The following is a 23,873-nucleotide window of genomic DNA, read 5'->3' on the forward strand; positions in this document are numbered from 1 at the left end:
TTGACTCTGGCCATTAGGCCACCCTACCCTACAAGGGTGATTATATTGACTCCTGCTACTAGGCCACACAACCCTACAGTTGAGGGTGGTTGTATTGACTCCAGCCATTGGACCATGCTTCCCTGCAGACACAGGAAGCCCTATTGACTCTGGCTATTGGGCCATGCTTCCCTGCAGACAAGGGAACCCCTATTGACTCCAGCCATTGGACCACACTCCCCTGCAGTTAAGGGGAGGCCTATTGACTCCAGTCATTGGGCCACGCTCATTGCCCTCCTTCAAATCACTCCTCAAATCTCTCTTTTGCCATGTTGTCTACAAAAAAATTGACATCAGTTAGACAGCTGGTGTGCTGACCAGTACTGTCTCATTGATTCTTATGTTCCCCCATCTGTCTGTCTACACCTGTTGTGACTTGTCTTATACTTGTCTTTCAGTTTTGTGTTTATACAGCGTGACAGGTGACTAGTGTAACTGAGATCAGAATACAGGGTAAGGTTAGGATTAAAAATGTATTGAAGATGACTGGCGTTTAGATGTGACTCTCTATACTTATAGGGCCTGATTTCCCTCCGCCTAGTCCCCTGTGTAGTTATCTACATCTGTGAAAAGAAAGTGTAAAACATGATCTTTCTGAACTGATCATGTTTTACACCAGTGGTTCTCAAAGCTGATCCGCTGCTTGTGCAGGGAAGGCCCCTGCCGGGCCAGACCGGTTTGTTTACCTGCTGGGTCCGCAGGTTCGGCCGATTGTGGCTCCCACTGGCCGCGGTTCACTGCTCCAGGCCAATAGGGGCTGCGGGAAGGGCGGCCAGCACATCCCTCGGCCCGCACCACTTCCCGCAGCCCCCACTGGCCTGGAGCAGTGAACCGCGGCCAGTGGGAGCCATGATCGGCCAAACCTGCAGACCCGGCAGGTAAACAAACCGGTCCGGCCCAGCAGGGGCTTTTCCTGCACAAGCGGCAGACCGGCTTTGAGAACCACTGTTTTACACTCACTTTTTACAGATGTAAATGATAACCCAGGGTGCAAGATTGTGGAGAATGTGGCCCATAGACACCCTTCTTAGGTTTACAACATTGCTTATGACAGTTACTCCTGACTAAAACTGAAGCAAAAGATGGATGAAATAGGGACATTTACTTTGTGCAACAAGGATGCCAGACTCTGAAACAACAATTTGTCTGACAATATTCATATTTTTATTGATAGCCCTGCATTTTTACCGACAGAAAAAAATACAAACAATCCAGATTACTTAATATAACAGGCACTTCTATAGAGCGAGAGATGCACGATCAGGTCCATAGTTCCAAAAATTACAATTTCAAAGACATTTTGAAATTCCTACAAGTTCTGTTGGTGATCATGCATGTCATGCATGCATTCATTTTTAGTGAATTCATAATTTAGGCCATTAAAAAGCCCTAAATCTGTTTTACATATTAAGGACTCACTTGTTAACCCTAATGGGGCTTCTATTGAAGTCCATGAGAGTCTTGCTTAAATAAGGATTGCAGGAGTCTGGAAATTTATGCCAGATAAAGGAAATAATTTTCTAAATTATCTTAATGACAACTGTGTTTTGCTGCATTTTACTGATAATACTTTTTTTTTCTGATTGTTTCTTGGTAACTCAGATATGCAGAGAAACTAATTTCAAAAGTCAGCATTACTGTCACTTTATTATTTTTAAAAAATGTGAAATGCAAAGACGTGTGTTTTAAAATGCTGCCACCAGTTCTGAGAAATTTCATAAGAGGGAGCTGAATAGAGATTAATGAATGAGAAAAGCCTTGTGCTCATATGATAAATATTACACATAGGACCTTCTCATTCAGAGGTGAGGGTGCTAACCCACTGAGCTATACTGACATACAGTATTATAATATCAGGCATAATTTCATAATGGAAATAAAATTGATTAAGTAGTACTGCATGTAAATAGTTAAAATAATTCATAAGACTGGATTAACTACAAGTGAGAGGCTTTAAGATTATGCTGATATATCAACCAGTATAATTGCTAGAAGAGCTATAATTCTATCCTAATAGGCTGCTATTTGAAATACGGATTATAGGTTCTTCTAATTTTCATTGAAACTGATTTAATTCTGATTGGTTTATTATTCTCTGCCCATGTATCCCAATGAATCCCTGTTGCAAGAAACTTTCCCGTGAAATGATGAACACCATTGAGATTTGCAAGGCCACACTGATTGAACCACCAGCCAGTGTTATCACTGAAATTACTGCAGCTCTTCACAGGCTGCTCTTGGAGATAGCATACTGGGTTACATCCATCATTATCTACATCAAATGTGCTGAAGGGCATTGCATTCTGGTTATCTTCCTTTCTGTATCCTCGAAATGCATCACCTGAGTGAAACAGACCAGAAAGAAACTGCCATAGACGTTAAGATAATTATTTTGTTCAAAAACAAAGCCCTCTAAATTAATGCATAAATTGCCTTTTTTATCCTCATTTGTTAGAAAGCTGTGCTTCTTCAAACATCCAGGGTGATGTGTTGTGGCATGACACCACAATTGTGTGTGAGAGAGAGAGGAGGAGAGGGAGAGTTATGTACTGGAGAGAGAGGAAGAGAAAGAAATAGTTATAACTGAAACCAGGAGGGATACTGAGAAGTGCTGGAGAATTTGAAAAGAGTCAGAACAGATTGTGGCTTTAATGTGGCTTTCTAACAATAAGAACTTAGCATGCATGTAATCTAGAGCTTTCTGTCCTGAAAGATAGAAACAAAAAATGGGGAAATGGGAAAAAAGAGAAAAGGAGTACTTGTGGCACCTTAGAGACTAACAAATTTATTTGAGCATAAGCTTTCGTGAGCTACAGCTCACTTCATCGGATGCATTCAGTGGAAAATACAGTGGGGAGATTTATATACATAGAGAACATGAAACAATGGGTGTTACCATACACACTGTAACCAGAGTGATCACTTAAGGTGAGCTATTACCAGCAGGAGAGCAGGGGGGAAAAAACCTTTTGTGGTGATAATCAAGGTGGACCATTTCCAGCAACTAAAGAATCAGACCTTTATTGCATTATATATCTCACACTTAACTTGAATTTACTCAAATTCCTTCTTGGGGTGTGTCATAAATATAAAGGGAAGGGTAAACACCTTTAAAATCCCTCCTGGCCAGAGGAAAAACCCTTTCACCTGTAAAGGGTTAAGAAGCTAGGATAACCTTGCTGGCACCTGACCAAAATGGCCAATGAGGAGACAAGATACTTTCAAAAGCTGGGAGGAGGGAGAAACAAACCCTCTCTCTCGCTGTCTGTGTGATGCTTTTGTTGGGGACAGAACAGGAATGGAGTCTTAGAACTTAGTAAGTAATCTAGCTAGATATGCGTTAGATTCTGTTTTCTTTAAATGGCTGAGAAAATAAGCTGTGCTGAATGGAATATAGATTCCTGTTTGTGTCTTTTTGTAACTTAAGGTTTTGCCTGGAGGGATTCTCTATGTTTTGACTCTAATTACTCTGTAAGGTATTTACCATCCTGATTTTACAGAGGTGATTCTTTTACTTTTTCTTCTATTAAAATTCTTCTTTTAAGAATCTGATTGCTTTTGCATTGTTCTTAAGATCCAAGGGTTTGGGTCTGTGTTCACCTATGCAAATTGGTGAGGATTTTTATCAAGCCTTCCCCAGGAAAGGGGGTGTAGGGCTTGGGAGTATTTTGGGGGGAAAGACGTTTCCAAATGGGCTCTTTCCCAATTATATATCTGTTAGACGTTTGGTGGTGGCAGCGATAAAGTACAAAGGCAAAAGGTAAAATAGTTTGTACCTTGGGGAAGTTTTAACCTAAGCTGGTAAAAATAAGCTTAGGAGGTTTTCATGCAGGTCCCCACATCTGTACCCTAGAGTTCAGAGTGGGGAAGGAACCTTGACAGGGTGGGATGGGAGGGAATATGCCTACATAAAAAATAAACCTTGGTCCAACCAATCACCATAACATTAACAGTCACTCACTTTCACAGCTTTAAAATTCATCATGCACAGAAATAATTTATTTTATAGAAAAACACAAATTAGAAATGGACATTTTTCATATTATCCTAACTTAATATTTCATCATCTCCACCTTTTTTAGACAGACTTATTTTAATACTTAGGACTGTGATCTTACCAGCAGTTCCTGAATAACGGCCTAAATGGATTTTAAAGGAACACGCTTCATCCTCTAGCCAAAAGTTGTCATAAGATGCATAGGCATATGTGTCATGTTCAGATTCTAAACCCACATAAAGCATAAAGCTTGTTGTTTTCTGATTTAATATAAGAAAAACTTTCCTCAGTCCAAGCCAAAAGTCCCCTGTGAAATAAAGAAAATATAAATCAAATAAACTTTGTAAAAAATATCTATAGAAGCAAAATTATCTCTTCCATTTTCCCTACTCTATTTCCCTTCCTGGACCAAAAGTAATGAATATTGTGCTGGTTGAAAGGAACATACTTACTTAAAAGGCTTAGGAAGGAGAAGAAGGTTCTCTAGTTCATCATGAAAATCCATGAACTGGATTCTCCTGCACACATGTCCTTACTTAGGGCTGGTCTACACTAACGCAGTTAGTTGACCTAATTTACGCTAGTTCAGATGCACTCCCATCGACATAGCTTCCGCCTCTCGGGGAGGTGGAGTACAGACATCGACGGGAGAGTGCTCTCCTATCAACTTAGTGTGTCTTCACCAGACCCGCTAAATCAACACTGCTCTATCAATCGCAGCGGTGCCCATTTAGCCAATAGTGTAGACATGGCCTCAGTGACATATATATATAGAAGCAAGAACTGTCCTCAGTATACATTGCAGGTGTACAAAAAATCGGGTGGATTGTCTGCTTGGCCACACATAATCCAGTGTCAACCTTAACAGTAACGTTGCTAAATGTTAGAACAGCATCAAATCTCAAACCCTCTTGATGAGAATGTGTTTGAGGTTTGATGCATTCATGAGCTTCAAACCATGAAAGCTTGGCCAGCATGGGTTGTGATTGTTTCTGAAGCTGAAAAATTGTGAGCTTTTCTGCCTTTAACAAGACCTGGTACTCCTCTGAAGGAGGATCTGTCCTTAGAGATCTTTCATTTTCTGATCTTTTCATTTGCTCACAACTTTCAGAAACTTGCCGCTATTGGGATGAAATTTTACAGGGCCTGGGCTCTGCTTCAGGAGAAAAAAACTGGAGTATGAGCAAAAACAGTACAGCCTTTTTAAGTATGAAATGAATTGGGGGGGGGGGGATACATTTTATCCTCCAGCCCTTTTGCAGCTAAAAATCCCATGGAATTCAGTGGGAGTTGGGACAGTGTGTGCCCCAAAGAGACACTCTGCACCCCAAATTCACCATATTAATACATAATTGTGATATATTTTGTACAAAGTAGGCCTTGTGAGGTATCATTTTAGAAGTTTTAATCTGTTGAACATTAATATCCTGTTAAGTTGTATGTGCTCTCACTGTATATGAAGCTACGAAGTTTCGCTATGTATGTGTCACTGAAACATGTTGTGAGGTTGGGAACACTCACAAGCAGCCTTTCAGGTACAACAACATAAAGGCCAAACAACATGGCTGTCTCACTGAGGAGAATACAAACACTCACAAGGATTACCTCAAGAACTGTGTACAACAGGAGAGGATTTACCCCCAAAAATACCATGCCATGGCACGGGGCCCCCAACAACAGGGGGAGCCAAAACTTAAGCGCAGGAACAAGGGCTGTGGGGGGTGCTGCAGCACCCCCACATTTTATGCAGGGCTCTGCTGCCGCCCTGCGCCACACCACTTACGTTAAAACATATTGTTAAGAGCACAGAACCACCAGGGCACCTGGGGAGACAGGGAGGTGCCCAAGGCCGGCCACTGGGGCTGCAGCGCGGCCGCGATGGCTAAGGGGTATAGGCAGCCGCCTACTTTGCAAGACCCAGCTGCCAAGGGAGGCGAGCAGAGATCAGCGTGCAGATGCTCAGGGGTGCTCAGGTGGCTGCCGATGGATCTGTGCCCCCGCCCCTCGCCTTCAGGTGGCTGTTCAGCCTACGTGGGTCTCTGCCTGCTTCTCCAGGCTGGCCAGCACAGGACTGCCGGGGTGTCCGAAGCTGTCCTCAGCCATGAAGATCTTGGTGTCTCCTTCTCCAGCCCCATGGTGGCTCTGCTCATGCACTGTGTCCAGGGCGCCCGGGGTCCCGGCTGCCGCCCCACACCTGGGGCTCTAAGGGCTTCGCTGCCACCCCACGGCCCATGCCCAGATCTGGACCCATGCCTGGGGTGGACAGGGGTCTGGCTTTCAGCACCCCCGCTATTAAAAATGTTCCAGTGCCACTGGCGTTAAACGTAATTGGGTGGTCCACGGCCCACACAGGACCACCCATGGCTACGCCCTGGATCTTTCAGACATTTTTAATCTGCCTAAAATCAAGGTCAGTTTTTTAGCAATAATGAAGTGACACTATGAGTCTGGCAGTCAAAAACGCAAAAAAAATGAAGGCGAGGCAAGAAGACAAAGCTAAGCAAAAAGACAGTTTGTCATCTTATTTTAAAAAGCTTGAAGTATTGAATAGTGGACATTCATCAAAAAGTATGGGCGAGGAAACATCTGAATTATCTGATCACTTGCCGAGTTGTGGGGATACCACGACGACTGCAAAGGTTGAACAAGTGGACTCTGAAGTGACAATGGACCACAAAAAAAATGGTAATTTTGTCGAAGTAAGGGAAGAAACCTTCCCTGAAGACATTGCATTTTGACTAAAATCTGTTTCATTGGATATGACAGAATATTTCTTAGAAAATAAACCAAAAAACGTAGGTAATATGGAAAATTTGAGAAAAGAGTATGAGGTTGGAGGACAAAAGCAATTTAGAGGTCTTCATGAGTCCCATTTTCTGAGGATGAAGAAAAATGGGATGACAGAAATGAGAAATTGGTTGATTTTTTCGGAAACCAGTAAGGCAGTCTCCTGTTATGTTTGCAAATTATTCCCTAACCATAGTAAAGGAAAGCAAACATTCATCAACAGGCACTCTAATTGCAGAAACATTGCAAGACATATTGCTGATCATGAAACTCCCAAAGCTCATATTAATGCTATGTGTAAGTTCGTTCAAAGGTGTAAATTATCTGGAAGAATTGATTCTGTGTTATCGGCTCAGTTTGAAAAGGAGCGTGCTTATTGGAGGAAAGTGCTGAGACGTGTTGTTGCCACGATCAAACTGCTGTCGTCTTTGGGACTGAGTCATCACTGTCAAATCAAAAAGGTAATTTTTTACCCTGTCTTGAATATCTTAGTGAATTTGATGATTTTCTCAAAGAACATTTGACTAATTATCAGTATTGTGGCTCAGGGAAGACCAACTTTTTAATGCACCAAACCTACGATGAATTCATCACTATAATGGCAGAGCGGCTCAGAAACCAATTCACTGATGAGGTAAAGGATGCCAAGTATTATTCCATAATAGTTGATTCAACACCAGATGTGAGTCATGTAAACCAATTAACATTAATTTTAAGATATGTGGCCGGCAATGGTGAAGTTGTAGAGCGATTTCTTTGTTTTGTCCCGCTAAAATCCCACACTTCTGAATGTCTAGAGACAACTGTTTTGGAAATCATTGCAAATTTAGGTTTGGACATCAAACACTGTGGTGGGCAGAGCTTTGATAATGCCGCAAATATGGCAGGAAAATATTCAGGTCTACAGGCAAGACTGAACAATGAAAGCCCATCTGCTTTATTCATACCATGTTCCAGCCATTCCTTAAATTTAATCTGCAATGCTGCAGCCGAATCTTGTGAGGGAGCTACACATTTTTTTGACTTTGTTCATAATATGTATGCCTTTTTTTTGGTTGCCACACATTGGTGGAGTATGTTACAATCATGCTTGGAGCAGGCAAATGGAAAACATTTGACAGTCAAAAGAATTTGTGACACCAGGTGGTCTGCTCATGCAGATGCTGTTTTGGCTTTGAAAATGAGCTATGATGATATAAAGAAAACCTTATTAGACATAGTCACACCAAATTCTGAAAAACCGCGTATGAAAACTGAAGCAAAATCCTTAGCAGAAAAGTTTGAAAAGTATGATATTGCTGTTTTTAGTCTTTTGTGGAACCGTTTACTTCAAAGAATTAATGCCGTCAGCAAATTGCTGCAAAAGGTTGATACAAATTGACTGAATGCTGCACAATTGTTAGCCTCAGTTAAAAGTTTTGTCATAGTAGTTTGAAATTACTATAGCTTGGTGGAAGCAGAACAGAAAATATAGGTTCCTCTGATATATCTGACAAGAAGCGTAAAAAAAAAAAAACCAGGAAGTTATTTTTCGATGAAACTAGAGATAATTAAATCAATTTAAAAGGGAAAGAGAAGATCATCGTTGAGACGTCAATGTTATTTGTGACACAATAATAGTGCAATTGCAGAGTAGAGATGAATCTCTTAAAAAAAATTGTTTTATTTTGCATGTTTTTTGACAGAAGTATGGATGAAAATGCTAAAAGCCACTAGAGTAAGAAATTAAGTGAATTCTACCCAGAGGACATAGACACAAATCTTTTTGAAGATAAAGTGAAACATTTCATTCATTTTATCGAAAATGATGAGGTCTGTGCTTTGAGATCACCAGCTGATTTGTATAGACTTGAACGTGACGGTTTGCAGGCAACCTTTCCAAATATAGAAACCATTCTGAAAATATTTTTAACAATACTGGTCACAAATTCTTCTAGTGAACATTCTTTTTCTGTATTGAAACGAATTAAAAATTATTTGCGAAATATGATGAGTCAGGAACATTTGACAAGTTTGGCAATATTGACAATTGAAAATGCATCTTTACAAAATATTACTTACAATGACTTAATTGATGATTTTGTAAAGAAAAAGTGTAGGAAAAGAAGCTATTCAAATAATTTTTTTTTTCAAATTGAATAAGTTTCTTCAGAGGAAGTAAACTCTTATTTTTCCATTCATGTATCATCTATACTTCTTATTTTTACACATTTTTCACATTAGCTTAATGCAAATTAAAGTTTTCATATAGACCAGAAGTTCTCAAACTGTGGTCCAAGAACTCCATTCAGGTGGAGTGAGGAAAAGTTAGTAAGTTTTTTTTATAAAGCGCTCTTATCCAAAGCACTTGACAATAGTTAGCTAACGGTACAAACAACATTTGGGAAGATCATTAAGCGGTCCGCTGAGACCCTCAGCAATTTTCAGGTGGTCTGTGGAAAAAAAAGTTAGACTACAAAAACAATCAAGGTACCTCACTTTATTTTCATTTACTTCCTATTACTTATAATATAGCAGGAAAGTGAAGGAAAAAAGAATGAAAAACAGGGCGAGATAAGAGAGAATGTTCTTTTTCTTGGCTGGGTCCCAGGGGGAGGGGCGAAAACGAAGCTGCGCACAGGGCCTCACTAACTCTAAATCCACCACTGGCGTACAATGCAAACTTTCAGAGATAGCACATACCCAAGGGAGACTGTGTGACATATGTCACCGCAAAGGATCTTTCCAGCAAGTTGGAAGACTATATAAAAGGGGGAAGTGACATCAGGAATTGGCTTCACTCCTCTTACAACACAGCACCTGAAAAGGCCTCAGGAACAAAGACTGAACTGGGGAAGGGGGGCCCTAAGCCTGCCTCTGTATGGAAGCTTGGTGGGTTGTTTGTATTATCTAACAGGGTGAGTGAGACACTGCTTGATTCAAATCCTAACCAGTTTAGAGAATTTAGATTGTTTTTGTTTATTTCCTAGGTGATCTTCTTTGATCTGTACACCTATCACTTAATCACTTAAAATCTATTTATATTTTACATAAAAACAGTGTGGTTTGAGTGAAGTGCTTGGGGGAAAACCTCAGCTCAGTTAACAAAGGCTTTTACACATTCCTCTCCACATTGAGGGGGGGTCAGACTGGGTAATAAATTTATACTGGTCAGGCTTTTGACCAGGGCAAGACAGTACAGCTCTGGAGTCCCAGGCTGTGAAGCTGAGGAGAAGCCTTCATGTAACTGCAGCTGGGTGGGGCCTTGCCTGTGTAAAGGTTTGTGAGAGTGCAGAACTTGGGGAGTGGTCTGCAGCTTGTCCCAGTAGCACAGTGTGAGAGGGCACCCATGCTGGTGAGACAGAGGACTCAGTGGTACCCCAGTTCTAGGTTGCATCCCAGGCGGGGTCATCACAGGAGTGTCATCAGCATTAGGACATCATGATTGGGTCCAAAGCCCTTTTTTTCTTACAATAAGAAAATATACTTAGAATCTGGAAAATGTAGAACATTTATCTCTTTAACATATTAAATTAGTACCTGAAAGATCTCCAAATCCATCCAAGTATTCTGACCAATTTCTTTGGAAGTCAATTACCCCATCGGTTCTTTTCTGAATCACAGTCCATCCACCTCCTTTAAAATCCATATCACACAAAACCTAGAACAGAAACATGAATGGCTAGAGAATATCCTCCGATGAACCACTTACTGATGCAGCTGCAACATGGAAAATAACTTTTAGAAAGCAGGACATTCAGAATTTTCCAAAATAACATCCCTTTAAAATGTATCAGCAAAAGTACTCTAAGATAAATGCCTGGAACCAATAATGTTATAAGAATTTTCTATATTGCCTGTTAATTGATCAGAAGGCTTGATCAGAGAATTACTGAACTAGTGGAACCACCTTTCATATATATAAATAAATATATTATCAGATGTGTTGGGGGAAGTATGTATGTAGACACAGACACACACACCAATAAACATTCTACTACATTTCTATTTATCTCCGTTTGAACTGGAAATATTTGCCGTGGGTATGTATTAATTACTTATATGTGCAAGAATATTCAGTATTACATTTCTACTTCAGCAGAACAAACTGGAAAAAAGACATTAAAGGCAACAAATATTTCATCACCATTTTGTGCATTTTTCTCCTTTGCTTCCTACTGGTCCTCTTAATTTAGTTTTCCAAACAACTTCTTATCTGATTTTTTTTTCCTTTCCAGCATTGTTTGTTATGCATGGGAAACACAGGCTCCTAACTGAAGGACTCACCAGATATAGGAAGTAAAGAAAGAGCTTCTTTTCAGACATATCAGAATCACACTAATTCACCCTAGTGGGATGGAAAACTCTGCATAAAATAGATCCTGATCCAATCAAGCACTTAAGTACATGCTTAACATAGGCAAGTGTGTAGTCCCATTGAATGCCATGGGACTACTCACATGCTTAAAGTTTTTTGCTGTACTGGGACCTTAATAAAATTTATGTTTTCGGGTGTGTTAGAACTAGAGCCAATGCATGTGAGATCACATTCCCCAGTAGGGAGTATCACATAGAATACCAGGGTTGGAAGGGACCTCAGGAGGACATGTAGTCCAATCCCCTGCTCAAAGGAGGACCAATCCCCAATTTTTTGCCCCAGATCCCTAAATGGCCCTCTCAAGGATTGAACTCACAACCATGGATTTAGGAGGCCAATGCTCAAACCAATGAGCTATCCCTCCCACCTGCCTGTGCTTCACTTTCTCCTGCCATTCAAAACCTTCTGAACCCCAATATACCCTGACAATATTGGCATACTCACCCATCGTCAGTACACTAAAGACATTTTTCAAATATTTCCCACCATAACCAATGCTAGTTCAGCTGCACAGGTGTTATCAACATTAGGAGCCCTAGTGCAGAATAGTGTACACCATCTTGGACACCACGTCACCTAAACTTGTTCACAGGGCTTAAAATGATGGCTGCAGACAGTGACTTATATATTTCAAGGCTCCCAATGTTACTAACACTAATGGAACTGAACGTCTCAGAGACATAAATCAGTGGGCGTACTCATTACAACAAGGGTAAGTACCGACTACACTGTTGTTGCTCAATAACTGATAAGAATATAAGTAAAGGAAAGAATCCTGGAGCGAGTTTAGTAAATTGTCTCCATTTTCTGCTGAGTGAAAGCAGCAGAAAGTTTATGAGCCAGATCCTTAGCTGTGCCACAGCAGCATCCAGCAAAGCAAAGGAGAGGAGCTGTAACATTGGCCACCTTTGCCACTCCCAGAGCCTGAGCCTGAGTCTGGATGGGAGCCAGTTTGGACCTTAGCACAAATTACAGCAGCCTCAGGGCTGCACTCTGCTGCTCCCAGCTCTTATGGCCCCAACTGGGTTTTCCTGCAACCAGGGACTGTAGGAATACTGCAGCTCTCTATCCAGGCCCTCTTTCCTCTGGAAATGTCCCCTATGTGGGAGCCAGGAGGGGGATAGAGCTCATTATGCTGACTCTACACAACCTGGGCATTTCTGAATCCTCAAGTAGCTGAGTAAGTCAACTTCCTGGATGCTTTGAGCTGGCCCTAACCCGTGGAAAGAAAGCACAGTGCAGGGGCTAGAGCAAGTCAGACCTGCTTGCTGGGAGAATCACAATGAACTACAGAGGCAGCCTAAAAACCCCAATCTGAAGAGAGAAGGATACAGTTCTCTACCCATAGAGAGGTGATGGCCTGAGAGCTTAATGGCATTCCTAGAGCAGACCACAGGAGGGAGACAAAGTACAGTCACCCCAAAACTGTGAGAAGACTAAAGATATTTTGTTTTCTATTTTAGTTCCTGATTGTTTGAGGGGCTTTTTGTTTATTGTTGTTGGATAACTGGTTACTGAAATTAATACTGTCATGCTGGCTTTGGTATTTTTTTTATTGGGACATACTGTCTTTTTTGTAATTTTTTCATTTAGTTATGTTTTACAAGCCTTCCACAGCTTTTGACTATGAGTCAAGCCTTAGAAATGAATTATTAGTTATTTTGTCTACAGGTTTATGTCTTAAATTCTTGAATCTTTTGTTCTTCTATATTTTAAGCTTTAATTACAAACACATGTTTGTCTTTTGCTCTTTTTATGCCTTATCCCATAGGCGGTTTTACATTAAACTCTTTTCATAGATTCATAGATACTAAGGTCAGAAGGGACCATTATGATCACCTAGTCTGACCTCCTGCACAATGCAGACCACAGAATTTCACCCACCCACTCCTGCGAAAAACCTCTCATCTATGTCTGAGCTATTGAAGTCCTCAATCGTGGTTTAAAGACTTCAAGGAGCAGAGAATCCTTCCCTTTAATATCATTCTTTAATAAAATACACACCCATACTTTTGGACATTCTCAGGGAGATCCTGTCAGCATGATCTGCATTCAGATCTGTGTGGCATCTATTAAACATGAAATGAGATACCTTTCTGTAAGTGAAGGTTTTGTTCTCATTATTTATTGTTCCTTCATGGTTATAATTAATTTATGACTATTTTTCCCTTTGTCTCCTGACTCTGTCAGTATTTTAAGGAATCTCCCCACTTACTTGATATCTCCCATATCTTCAGACATTGGCAGTAAGCACCAAATGTAGAAAAGTGTCAAAAATGCTTTTGAAGTGAAAAGAACTTTTTCATTTCAGAAGGGTTTGCACTATGCTCTGAAACAGGTAATAATTTAACCACTTGAAGCGAAAAATTACAGCAAATGGACTGAGCAATCTCTTTTCTCACTGAGAGATAATAGTTATATCTCCTCCAGTAAACAGCTGATTTTGGAAAAGGCATGAATAGTTTTCTCAAATGGAACCCTCTACTTCAGAGCCAAATCCTGACTCCTGAAGAAAGCCTGAAATACATGAGTTTTGTGCAGTGGGTCTGCCTGGAATTGGGACAGAGAGAATCCTCCTTGCAAGAATCTATGGACCATTAACGCAACTGCTCTGTGGACACTACCTCTGCTTTAGTAGCATCTGTGGCCTCTGCAGTCCATTTCCATGGGTAGAATTGGCTGGTGATTCTGGATAGATTTTTTTTTTTTTTTTTTGGTCCTAAGCCCTATCCCCTACATTGTGGTGAGAGAACTACTGAAGGACAGAGTTCTTCAGTACCAGGTGGAACCCAGATACGCTGTGTAGCCTCTGCAGCTTGGACTCCCCTGCCCAGAAGAACCACATTTCTGCTACTTTTGAGGGCTCCCAAGGTCCTCCTTTAGCCCTTTCATTAGATTTCACCATATATGACAGTTTTGTCTGCACAGGACTATGGGTTTGGGCTCTGAGTTTTGTGACTATTTTGTGGGATACAACAGTAAGGTCCTCAATGGGCTGGGTGGCCTAGTGGTTAGCATCCACTCAGTCATGGGGTAGTGGTAGGGGACACCAGCCCACCCACTCCACCAAACTCCAACCCAGGGCCCTAGGAGGTTCAGTAGCATTGACCCCTGGAGGTGGGGGGGGGGACTTTTTGAGTTATCCTCCCTGGGCTGCTTCCTACCATTTCTCCCTCCATTTCTGGTCCCAGATAAGGAAAAAGAAAAAGGAAACCAAAATGTCAGCCCCAACCAGGCTCATACAGTCCTGGTACTTCAGGGCATCTCTAGCCCCTTTTGGCATGAGCCTGCAGCATAGGTATGTACTCCTCTCCAGCCTTCTGAGCTGGGTTGTTCCCTTTTCAACCCTGTCTCCAGTTGGAGTATGCTCTGCAAGGTTGGAGGGGCAGGGGTAGCTGGACCAAGTGTTGTCTTTCAACCGCTTCCATCCCAGTGTGTGGTTTATATTCCCCATCACAGGTACCAATTGGCTAGGGATGGATGGGATGTTTCTACCTGCTTCCCCCATCCCTGTTTTGTTACAACAGCGAAGTATCTATAATTAAGTATTATACTGTAGTATTTGTTTTGCCCTCCATTCTTCTTCCAATAACTGACTATCCCCAGACATGTATATGCAAAATTAAAGTGGAAAGGCCTGTAGATGCAATGCCAAATCGCAGCAAACACATATGGACTTCTGCAAACAGAGCACCCAGAAGCAGAAACAAAAGAAAAACATGGGACATTGAATACTTTTTAAAAAAATAAGAATTTAGTCTGTCGTTTGGGTTCTGCAAGTTCCAATTTTACCTGGACTTTGTGGTCAGAATCAGAACTAAGATCATCATCCTCTCCCACTACCTCTCTCACTGGCACAGAGGAGAGCAAAAGTGTGGAAACATGTGGATTGGGACAGCTGTTTGCTTTGCATACCCAACCATACATAGGCTTCAAGGCACTGATGAGGTTTTAAAATTCACATTGCTGCTGGGAAAGGACCGTGCAGCTAGGAAACCACAGCCCTATATGCTCCCAAGGAAAGAAGCCCTAAATTTTCTAGCAAAAGGCCACATAGCTTAATGCAGCATTAGCTCTTTTTCTACTCCTGTACCCTGCCCTTAGATAAGAAAGGATTATGTAGCCACAGTGAGGAACCCAGTGTCCATGTTGCAAGAGAGCATCTCTGTCAGTTTTGAGAAACTAATAGAGGGAATAAAGATTACAAGAAAATGCCCTGACATCTATGGGTGTGGGGATAGAATTTCTTTCAGTTCCTTAGTCTTTGTGCAGGTGTGTGCCATTGTCTAGTCATGCTCCATGGCCCTTCCATGGCCCTTTTATTCAAACTCATAAGAAGAGAGCAAAAAAAGCAATGGCTTTTCCACTCACTGAATGCTATGGAGTTTTATAGCGAAGAAGGATGATTCATTGGTTGATGGCACTAGCCTAGAATGTTCAAGATCAGGTTCTGCTCTACCATAGATTTCTGAGAGACCTTAGGCAAGTCACTTAACATCTCTGTGCCTCAGTTCCCCACCTGTAAAATAGGGAGGATTGCACTTCCCCCACCTCACAGGTGTGTTATGAGGGCGACAAAGTCGGTGAGGTAATATCTTTTATTGGACCAACGTCTGTTGGTGAGAGAGCACTTTGTAAACTCAAAAGCTTGTCTCTCTCACCCACAGAAGTTGGTTCAATTAAATATATTACCTCATCCACCTTGTTTCTCTAATATCCTGGGACTGACACAGCTACAACTACATTGCATACAAGGCGTGTTATGAAGCACTCGGCTATTATGCTGATGGGGCCATATAAAGTACCTAAAGTCTTCTTCCAGGTGGTTTTCATTGTATATTAAAAGAGAGAATATGGTCCTGTATCAGAGATTATATTTCTTTGCAGGAACTGGGAAAGATTTCAAAATTGTAATTATGGCAGAGCCACTTAGATGGCTCTTAATATAATTCTTATTCACACAATGAGAAATATCCAAGGAAAATACTTTAAAATTATTCAACATATTCTAAATACATATTTTCCAGTAAAGTATGCCCAATATGTGAGATAATTTTATTACCTCATAGGGGTAATTTGATCCTTCTGGATGGATTATGTACAGACCGCTGGGAGTTTTTGCAACTGAACCTATGGTATCTTTAATATCGGTGCAATCCAGTCCTAGAGAACAAATTATTCAATATAATTTAGGTTAAACATTGTAATAACAAATACAGATTGTGACAAAAGGAAGGCACTCAGCTGTAAATGTATGAATGATCTCAAATTAAATTTCGTTGTCAAGTAAAATATAAAATTATCTTTTATCAGAGATTTATTTTGAAAATGTGTATTCTCTGGAATGTAGTAAGGTCAGAAATAGGCAGAGAATAGACAAAAAGGAAGTTTCCACACAAAAAAGCATTTCGTGCAGTTGATCTTTGTAACCATAACTAGCAGGATTTTGCAGGGTGCTGAACAACCCTGCATCCCCAGTTCAGAAGGGACACAGCACCTGTGTGACAGCAAACCTGATATTTTCTACAAATATTATCCATCTGGCATAAATTTTCTTTAAAAAGAATCCAAAGTACTTTTGCAAAATTAAGATTTTAAAACAGTTCATAAGTTTTCCAAAGCTTATGCAGTACAAACCACTTCTGAGTAGCTATTATAAATCCCATATCTTCTTGACTTTGCTTTTCTCATTTCCTTATCAAGACACTTAAAAAGATAAAGAGAAAAGATGTAAAGGTTAGCAAGAAAAGTCCTTACCATGAGACTGAACTGCTTTGTAAGGAAGTGGATCCAAATGTTTTCTCAAAACTTCTGCATTCAAAAGAAGGACCCTGTTCATAAGTTCACTCACCTGTAAGTTTAGAAGTAAACAAGAGTTTAAATACACTCAGACTGGAGCACTGAGATTTGAATTCTTATGACTTGCTCCTTCCCTTATACAGATGTTCTGTAGTTCATTTCTATGATGCAGGGTGATGCACACTTTACATATCCATAGGCCATGCTGAGTGCCTGATTTTCCACTTCCTTGTATTTGAGCAATCATTTAAGACTTGTTCCAACTGCCACTTAAGTCAAGAGAAATTTTTCAAAGGACTTCAATGGGACTTGGGTTGGAGCCTTATATGTGTGCAAAGTGAGTGCACAGTGGTTGTTAGACACTATCAAAGAAGAATGGCAGCGTTTTACATGCCATAAATACTTAGATTTACCACAATAACCCAATAACTATTAATGTGTGACCTAAGTGAAAAGAAATTTTCATATTATAAATAAAAATTAGTACCTGATTAGAAAGATAATCCAAAGAAGATTGTTGGTCATCCATCATATTTCTTACCAGTTTTTTTGTACTTCTTGCATATTCAACAAGAGAGTTCTGCAAATTTCCTAAAAAGGAGATATTGTCACCCACTATAATATTAAAACTGTAGAACCATTTTAAGCTGTATAAACTTCATGCTTATTTTATGAAGTTTAAGTGAACACTGAAGATGTCTTATTTTAGAGTGCTTAAGTGAGACCTAAGTGGTGCATTAGCTCTGGACTAGGCCCTCAGGTGACATGAATTTGTATAGCCCCATTGACTTCAGTGGAGTTGTGCTGACCCTGTGGAAGATCTGTCCCCACAGAAAGGCTCTCTGCACAAGGATGAATCTCAGCCTCTTACAGCATTCTTAGGTAACAATGTGAATGATACCTTAAAAGTACAAATGCAAGTAAAAGACAGATAGATATCTAAGGTTTTTTGTCACCATAGCTTCAAATCTTTTGCTCATCTACCAACAGTCATGCTTCTGGGCTTTGCTCACAAGCCAATAGACCTAAATGTAAGACAGACAGAAGATGAATAATGCATGTTAAAAGAGGCAGAGAAAAGATAAGAGACCTGTTAGAACATTCTGTGGCAGATTGCAGCAGGCTCTGCGGGGTTTGACAAGGTAGGGGAGAGAGCACAAGGAGTCCTCTTCCACCTGGGTATCTGCACAAAGGATAACCACTGTCTCAGCCCTTTTATGCCCATCAGTAAATCCTCTGCATGGTGCCCAAACTGAGTCGCTAGGTGTGGTGCTGGCCCATGTGCTTGGGAAGAATCAAAGTAACTAAAGTTTGTTATAGGTACATAGAGCATAGGTGAGTTTGTTGTTGACCCAAAGGCTTTTCTTAATGAATACATACTGCACATATAATGTTTTTCTCCTCGTAACATTTTAGCTTGAATATCACATGGCACAAGGCATTGTTCCTTTTGTTTTGAAATAGCTGTTGATGTATTTTTCTCTGCAGTCTTGGGTGGTGTTTGCACAGCACTGCCATTGGGTGTACCCTGTTATACCAAATAATGGAAGACAGATTATATTTTGAATTTGCCTTTGTATCCTCTTCTTAAAAATTAAAGACAATAATTGCCAGCTAGTAACTCAAAGCAAAGACCATAGAGGTTTGAGCCCAGTCCTGCAAGGTACTGTTGAATGTTTCCTGTTCAGCAGCCCCTCAGAGGATTGAGCCAGAAGTAAGTTAGACTTTTAAAAACAATCTTAAAAGGCTCCTAAGAACTGGCTGGTGAGCTGCTTCCACCTCCTGGCATTGTTAACCTAAGGCCTGAACTCGCAAATACTTACTTGCTATATTGCGAGCAGTCCCATTGACTCTAATGGGACTGCTCATGACATCAAGCTCTAAGCCTAGCTGCTACTCTGAAATAAGCCTAGCAGTATCACATCCAGTAGTCCTTGTTAGCAGGGTCAAGCCCTGCTTCTAAACAAAATTATTTATGTTGTGGTGAAGAAGCAGGTCTTCAGGCTTAACCCTTATTATTCATAATTGTAGTCCCACTCTGCCTAGTACATAGTACAAATTCATCAGGTAGACTCCGACCTGGCAAGTACTGATATACATGGATAACTCTACCCAGCTAAAAGTCAATAAACTCTACCCACATAGTCAGCTCATATTTACAATCACATACCACATCAGCAAAATATCTTTAATTCCCCTGGAGCAGAAAGTTTAAATGGACACTATCAACTTGAAATCTAGCCAATTCTAAAGAAAGAAAGGGGTCAAAAACAGTTTCAAGGCACTGCCCACACTGTGGTTATATATTAACATTTTCACACTTTTAAAATGTTTTTCATTCCCCTGTTGCTGTGTGGAACCCACACCATCAACAGGGGGAACTGATTATTCACAAAGTTCTGTCAAAGTAAACACACTGAAAACATGTTCTCTCTGATCCCTTTGGGCTCTGATAATGATGGGTGTTACTTGTAACAATAAAGGTAAAAACTCTGAACTAGTTTCTGCCTTGCAGAAAAGACAATATGCAATTGACTTTCCAAACATTTTCTCCAGATTCGTTTTTTGCCCTCTAAAGATTGTTGTTGTTAAAATGTTATTGTTTTGTTACAACACTGCATAGTGATTGTCTATTGTGTTGTTCAAACTGAAGCATAACTCTTAAAGTATTAGGATTTTAAAAGGAAAACTTAATTTATTCCTGAATATTTCTGCAGCATATTTGGTTCTCCCTTCCTGCTCCAGATTCCTCCCTTTGGCACTAGGACAGCAGTGGCATAAAATTGAATACATTTTTCTTTGGCACCTGTTTTTCATTTTTAAAAGTGAAAGCAAAAATTACAAAAGATTGTGAACTGACAGATTTTAGAAAATCTCTTGAATTACTAGTTGTATCTTGTGTCTCCTGTGCAGATACATTTGTAGCTTTCTTGAACTGCAGATTCCACTCTCTTAGTTGAAAATAATCACAAAGTGAAGCAGGAAATTTTACCTAACAGTTAAAACCAGACCACTTGAAATAGAGTTTCGGTCCAGGGTTTCATCCTGACTACCAACCACGCTGTTGGAATTAACCAGCATCCATGTCCAATTACACAGGGTCAATCTATTATTTTAACCAGTATTTATATAAAAACAAAAGCAAACAATTATTAAAAGACAAAGGGTCAGATTCTGATCTCAATTATATAGGTATAAATATGTATAATTCTAGTGAAGCAAATGGAGTTACTCTGGATCATGTAAATGAAATCAGAAACTGGCCCAAAGATTCAAAACTCAGATAACACTCCTTAAGAGGAATGTCTCTGTGTTCCACTGTTAATGAACTAACTTTGTTGCTGCCATTTTAAAGGATTTTTTTCTTTCTCTGAGGAAATTTAACTTTTCTATACATCATAGGCCATCTAGGGTAAAACAATCTACATTTTAAAAGCATCACTCACTGTTCAGAACCTCTATTCAGTTGCATTAACTATCTTATCAAATCAATGTAATTGAAAACCTTACCTTAGTAGAACAGGGTCTGACATTACCTAGCACAGTCTCACCCCCAAAGAAAAAAATGATATTTAGACAGATCAATGAAGTTCCACTAAACTGGATCATCTTTTACTTGAAGAAACGCAAACACTTCAACGGGTTTCAAATTTCTGTGGAAAGGCTTGTTCACTATGAAGTCCTGAGTCAAGTATTTGGGAATGTGTACAGCACAAACAGCAGCCAGCACATTAGTCCTTTTATGCCTCGATTTAACAAAACACATTTTATTCATAGAATAGAAGATTGATATACTGCACTTAAAACAGTGTTTTGACCCTGAAAGCAATTACTGCTTAGTACCTGCATATGACACAACTAATGTATTAACATTTACACTGTAATAGGATTGTGACAGGTCTTGGGAAACGTTGCCTTCAAATATATTTATTTGTGTTTAGTGGGCTGGACTGGTTGAAAGAAAAAATGATTAATTAGTGTTTAAATCCTTTTATAAACCCTTTAACCTAGAAAAAAACTGTCCATATTTTTGCACTAGCAGTGCTATATCTATGGTTAAGGAGGCAGTTTCAGAATACAGTATGTAGATTTTCTGGTTTTAAATTAAAACTGATAAAAATGCACTGCAGTTAAAAATCTGAGATTGGCTTTTTATAAAAACTTACCATTTGTGCTATACTGAAAATTGCTTTTAGAGGAGACTAATGGACTTTAAAGATGTCTCAAACTCAGTGACAGCACATCTACAGAACTAAAGGGACTTTGAATGGACTAGTTTTTAAAATAATTCAAGGAAAACAATTTTTATTCCTAAAAAATTTCCCAGTAAATGTGCGTAAAAATCTGAAAAATAGGAAAACTAAGCACCTAAACAATAAATCCCTATTTATAAGCCTTATATTCAGGTACTTACATCTTTTACATAGAACAGTACAATTTGGGCCTGAAATTCCTCATGCTTGATTTCACCTCAAAGCTGAACTGTTTTTGAAAGTTTAGTGAAGATCCACTTGACTATTTCTGTGTGATCCAGGTACACGTGAGGATTGATATTTGGTATGATATCATAGAATCATAGAATAACAGAGTTGGAAGGGACCTCTGGAGGCCATCTAGTCCAACCCCCTGCCCAGAGCAGGACCAATCCCAACTAAATCATCCCAGCCAGGGCTTTGTCAAGCCTGACCTTAAAAACTTCCAAGGAAGGGGATTCCACCACCTCCCTAGGTAACGCATTCCAGTGTTTCACCACCCTCCTAGTGAAAAAGTTTTTCCTAATATCCAACCTAAACCTCCCCCCCTGCAACTTGAGACCATTACTCCTTGTCCTGTCATCTGCTATCACTGAGAATAGTCTAGATCCATCCTCTTTGGACCTACCTTTCAGGTAGTTAAAAGCAGCTATCAAATCCCCCCTCATTCTTCTCTTCCATAGACTAAACAATCCCTGTTCCCTCAGCCTCTCCTCATAAGTCATGAGTTCCAGTCCCCTAATCATTTTTGTTGCTCCTCGCTGGACTCTCTCCAATTTCTCCACATCCTTCTTGTAGTGTGGGGCCCAAAACTGGACACAGTACTTCAGATGAGGCCTCACCAATGTTGAATAGAGGGAAATGATCACGTCCCTTGATCTGCTGGCAATGCCCCTACTTATACACCCCAAAATGCCATTGGCCTTCTTGGCAACAAGGGCACACTATTGACTCATATCCAGCTTCTCGTCCACTGTTACCTCTAGGTCCTTCTCTGCAGAACTGCTGCCGAGCCATTCGGTCCCTAGTCTGTAGCGGTGCATTGGATTCTTCCGTCCTAAGTGCAGGACTCTGCATTTGTCCTTGTTGAACCTCATCAGATTTCTTTTGGCCCAATCCTCCAATTTGTCTAGGTCCCTCTGTATCCTATCCCTACCCTCCAGCATATCTACCACTCCTCCCAGTTTAGTGTCATCCACAAACTTGCTGAGGGTGCAATCCACACCATCCTCCAGATCATTTATGAAGATATTGAACAAAACCGGCCACAGGATCGACCCTTGGGACACTCCGCTAGATACCGGCTGCCAACTAAACATGGAGCCATTGATCACTACCCATTGAGCCCGACAATCTAGCCAACTTTCTACCCACCTTGTAGTGCATCCATCCAGCCCACACTTCTTTAACTTGCTGACAAGAATACTGTGGGAGACCATGTCAAAAGCTTTGCTAAAGTCGAGGAGTAACACGTCCACTGCTTTCCCTTCATCCACAGAACCAGTTATCTCATCATAGAAGGCAATTAGATTAGTCAGGCATGACTTTCCCTTGGTGAATCCATGGTTCAATACATAAAAATCCCCAGTCTGAGGTATTGTATTAAGAGAGTATCATGGCTAGTGAACAATTGGTATATGCTGTAGTAACCCTGACTGCAGTAAGGTTTGAAAATAGCTATTAAAAAATCTCACTTTGTACCAATGATTTTTTTTTTCAGCATGAAAAGCAAAAATATACTGTATGTGGCCTGATTCTGACAGGAGAATCTATAATTCTCACTTAAGTCAACAGCAGCTGTGGATGCTCAACATCTCTCAAAATCAGACCCTAATTTGTTTTAACGGGCTTCATAACATCCCTGTAACAGTGTCAATAAGATACAATAATATATAATCAGAGCACCAATAACTTACTTGCTCATGGTTTACAGAGCTAAATTGTGCCCCACAGGACATGCCCACACAGGAAAATAAGGGGGTGACAGACTCTGTCTTACTCCCCTGCACCAGCTAATTACAGAGAATGTTACTCCTGCAGGAATTCTGTGCCACTGCACATGCAGAATTTGCACAGAAATGAATGGGTTTTGCACAGAATTTCCTTTTCCTCCACAGAAATGAGCTGCAGAACTGCTGACTGCCACTAGGGGCTGTTGGACCTGGCAGAGCACACTGCCAGGGGAGGGGGAGGGAGCCCTGAAGGAAGGAGGTGGCATGCAGGAATCGCCACACAAGCCCGGGACCCAGAATCAGGCTGTTTCTCCCTTTGGATCTCTGGGGGGTATGGAGTGCAAGTGTCTGGGCAGGGGGACTGCAGCTGAGGTCTGGGAGGAGGAGGTGCGGGCGTCTGGGCTAAGGGGCATCTTGCAGCTGGGCTCTGAGGGATAGGGGAAGGGGACGTGCATATCTGGGCTTGGGGGTGCCCCACAGTTGAGCTCTGGAGGGAGTGGGTGTGGGTGTCTGGCCCCGCTGCTGGGCTCTGGAGGGAGGGGGCAGAGAAATAGGAACTGGTTTGTCATAGATGTTTCCTTAATTCTCTACTCCTGGAGGAATTTTTTTGTGTCTGTATTGTTACAGACATAGTTGCTGATAGGTATTTGAAATAAATTACCAAAATAATTGAAATTGGCGTGATTATA

The 23,873-nt window shown here is 40.7% G+C and overlaps 1 protein-coding gene across 3 annotated transcripts in view; it reads right to left on the minus strand.

Moving 5' to 3' along the window:
- Window positions 1-1,402: 1,402 nt before the first annotated feature.
- Window positions 1,403-23,873, minus strand: part of ANGPTL5 (angiopoietin like 5) — a 30,078-nt gene continuing 7,607 nt past the window's right edge. Inside the window, exons 1-8 of one of the 3 annotated variants that reach the window (XM_007070776.4) lie at window positions 20,490-21,148; window positions 18,360-18,507; window positions 17,467-17,570; window positions 16,938-17,031; window positions 16,243-16,343; window positions 10,343-10,463; window positions 4,158-4,343; window positions 1,403-2,380 (exon numbers count right to left, since the gene is read on the minus strand). In XM_007070776.4, coding sequence (XP_007070838.2) covers window positions 2,061-2,380; window positions 4,158-4,343; window positions 10,343-10,463; window positions 16,243-16,343; window positions 16,938-17,031; window positions 17,467-17,570; window positions 18,360-18,507; window positions 20,490-20,588 — 1,173 coding nt within the window. In that variant the 5' untranslated portion in view covers window positions 20,589-21,148 and the 3' untranslated portion in view covers window positions 1,403-2,060. Of the gene's footprint in view, window positions 2,381-4,157; window positions 4,344-10,342; window positions 10,464-16,242; window positions 16,344-16,937; window positions 17,032-17,466; window positions 17,571-18,359; window positions 18,508-20,489; window positions 21,149-23,873 lie in introns of those variants that run through there. The other 2 variants (XM_037889832.2, XM_037889831.2) reach the window with 2 other exon arrangements.

This window comes from Chelonia mydas, chromosome 1 (genome assembly GCF_015237465.2).
Source record: "Chelonia mydas isolate rCheMyd1 chromosome 1, rCheMyd1.pri.v2, whole genome shotgun sequence".
NCBI classification, from domain to species: domain Eukaryota; kingdom Metazoa; phylum Chordata; order Testudines; family Cheloniidae; genus Chelonia; species Chelonia mydas.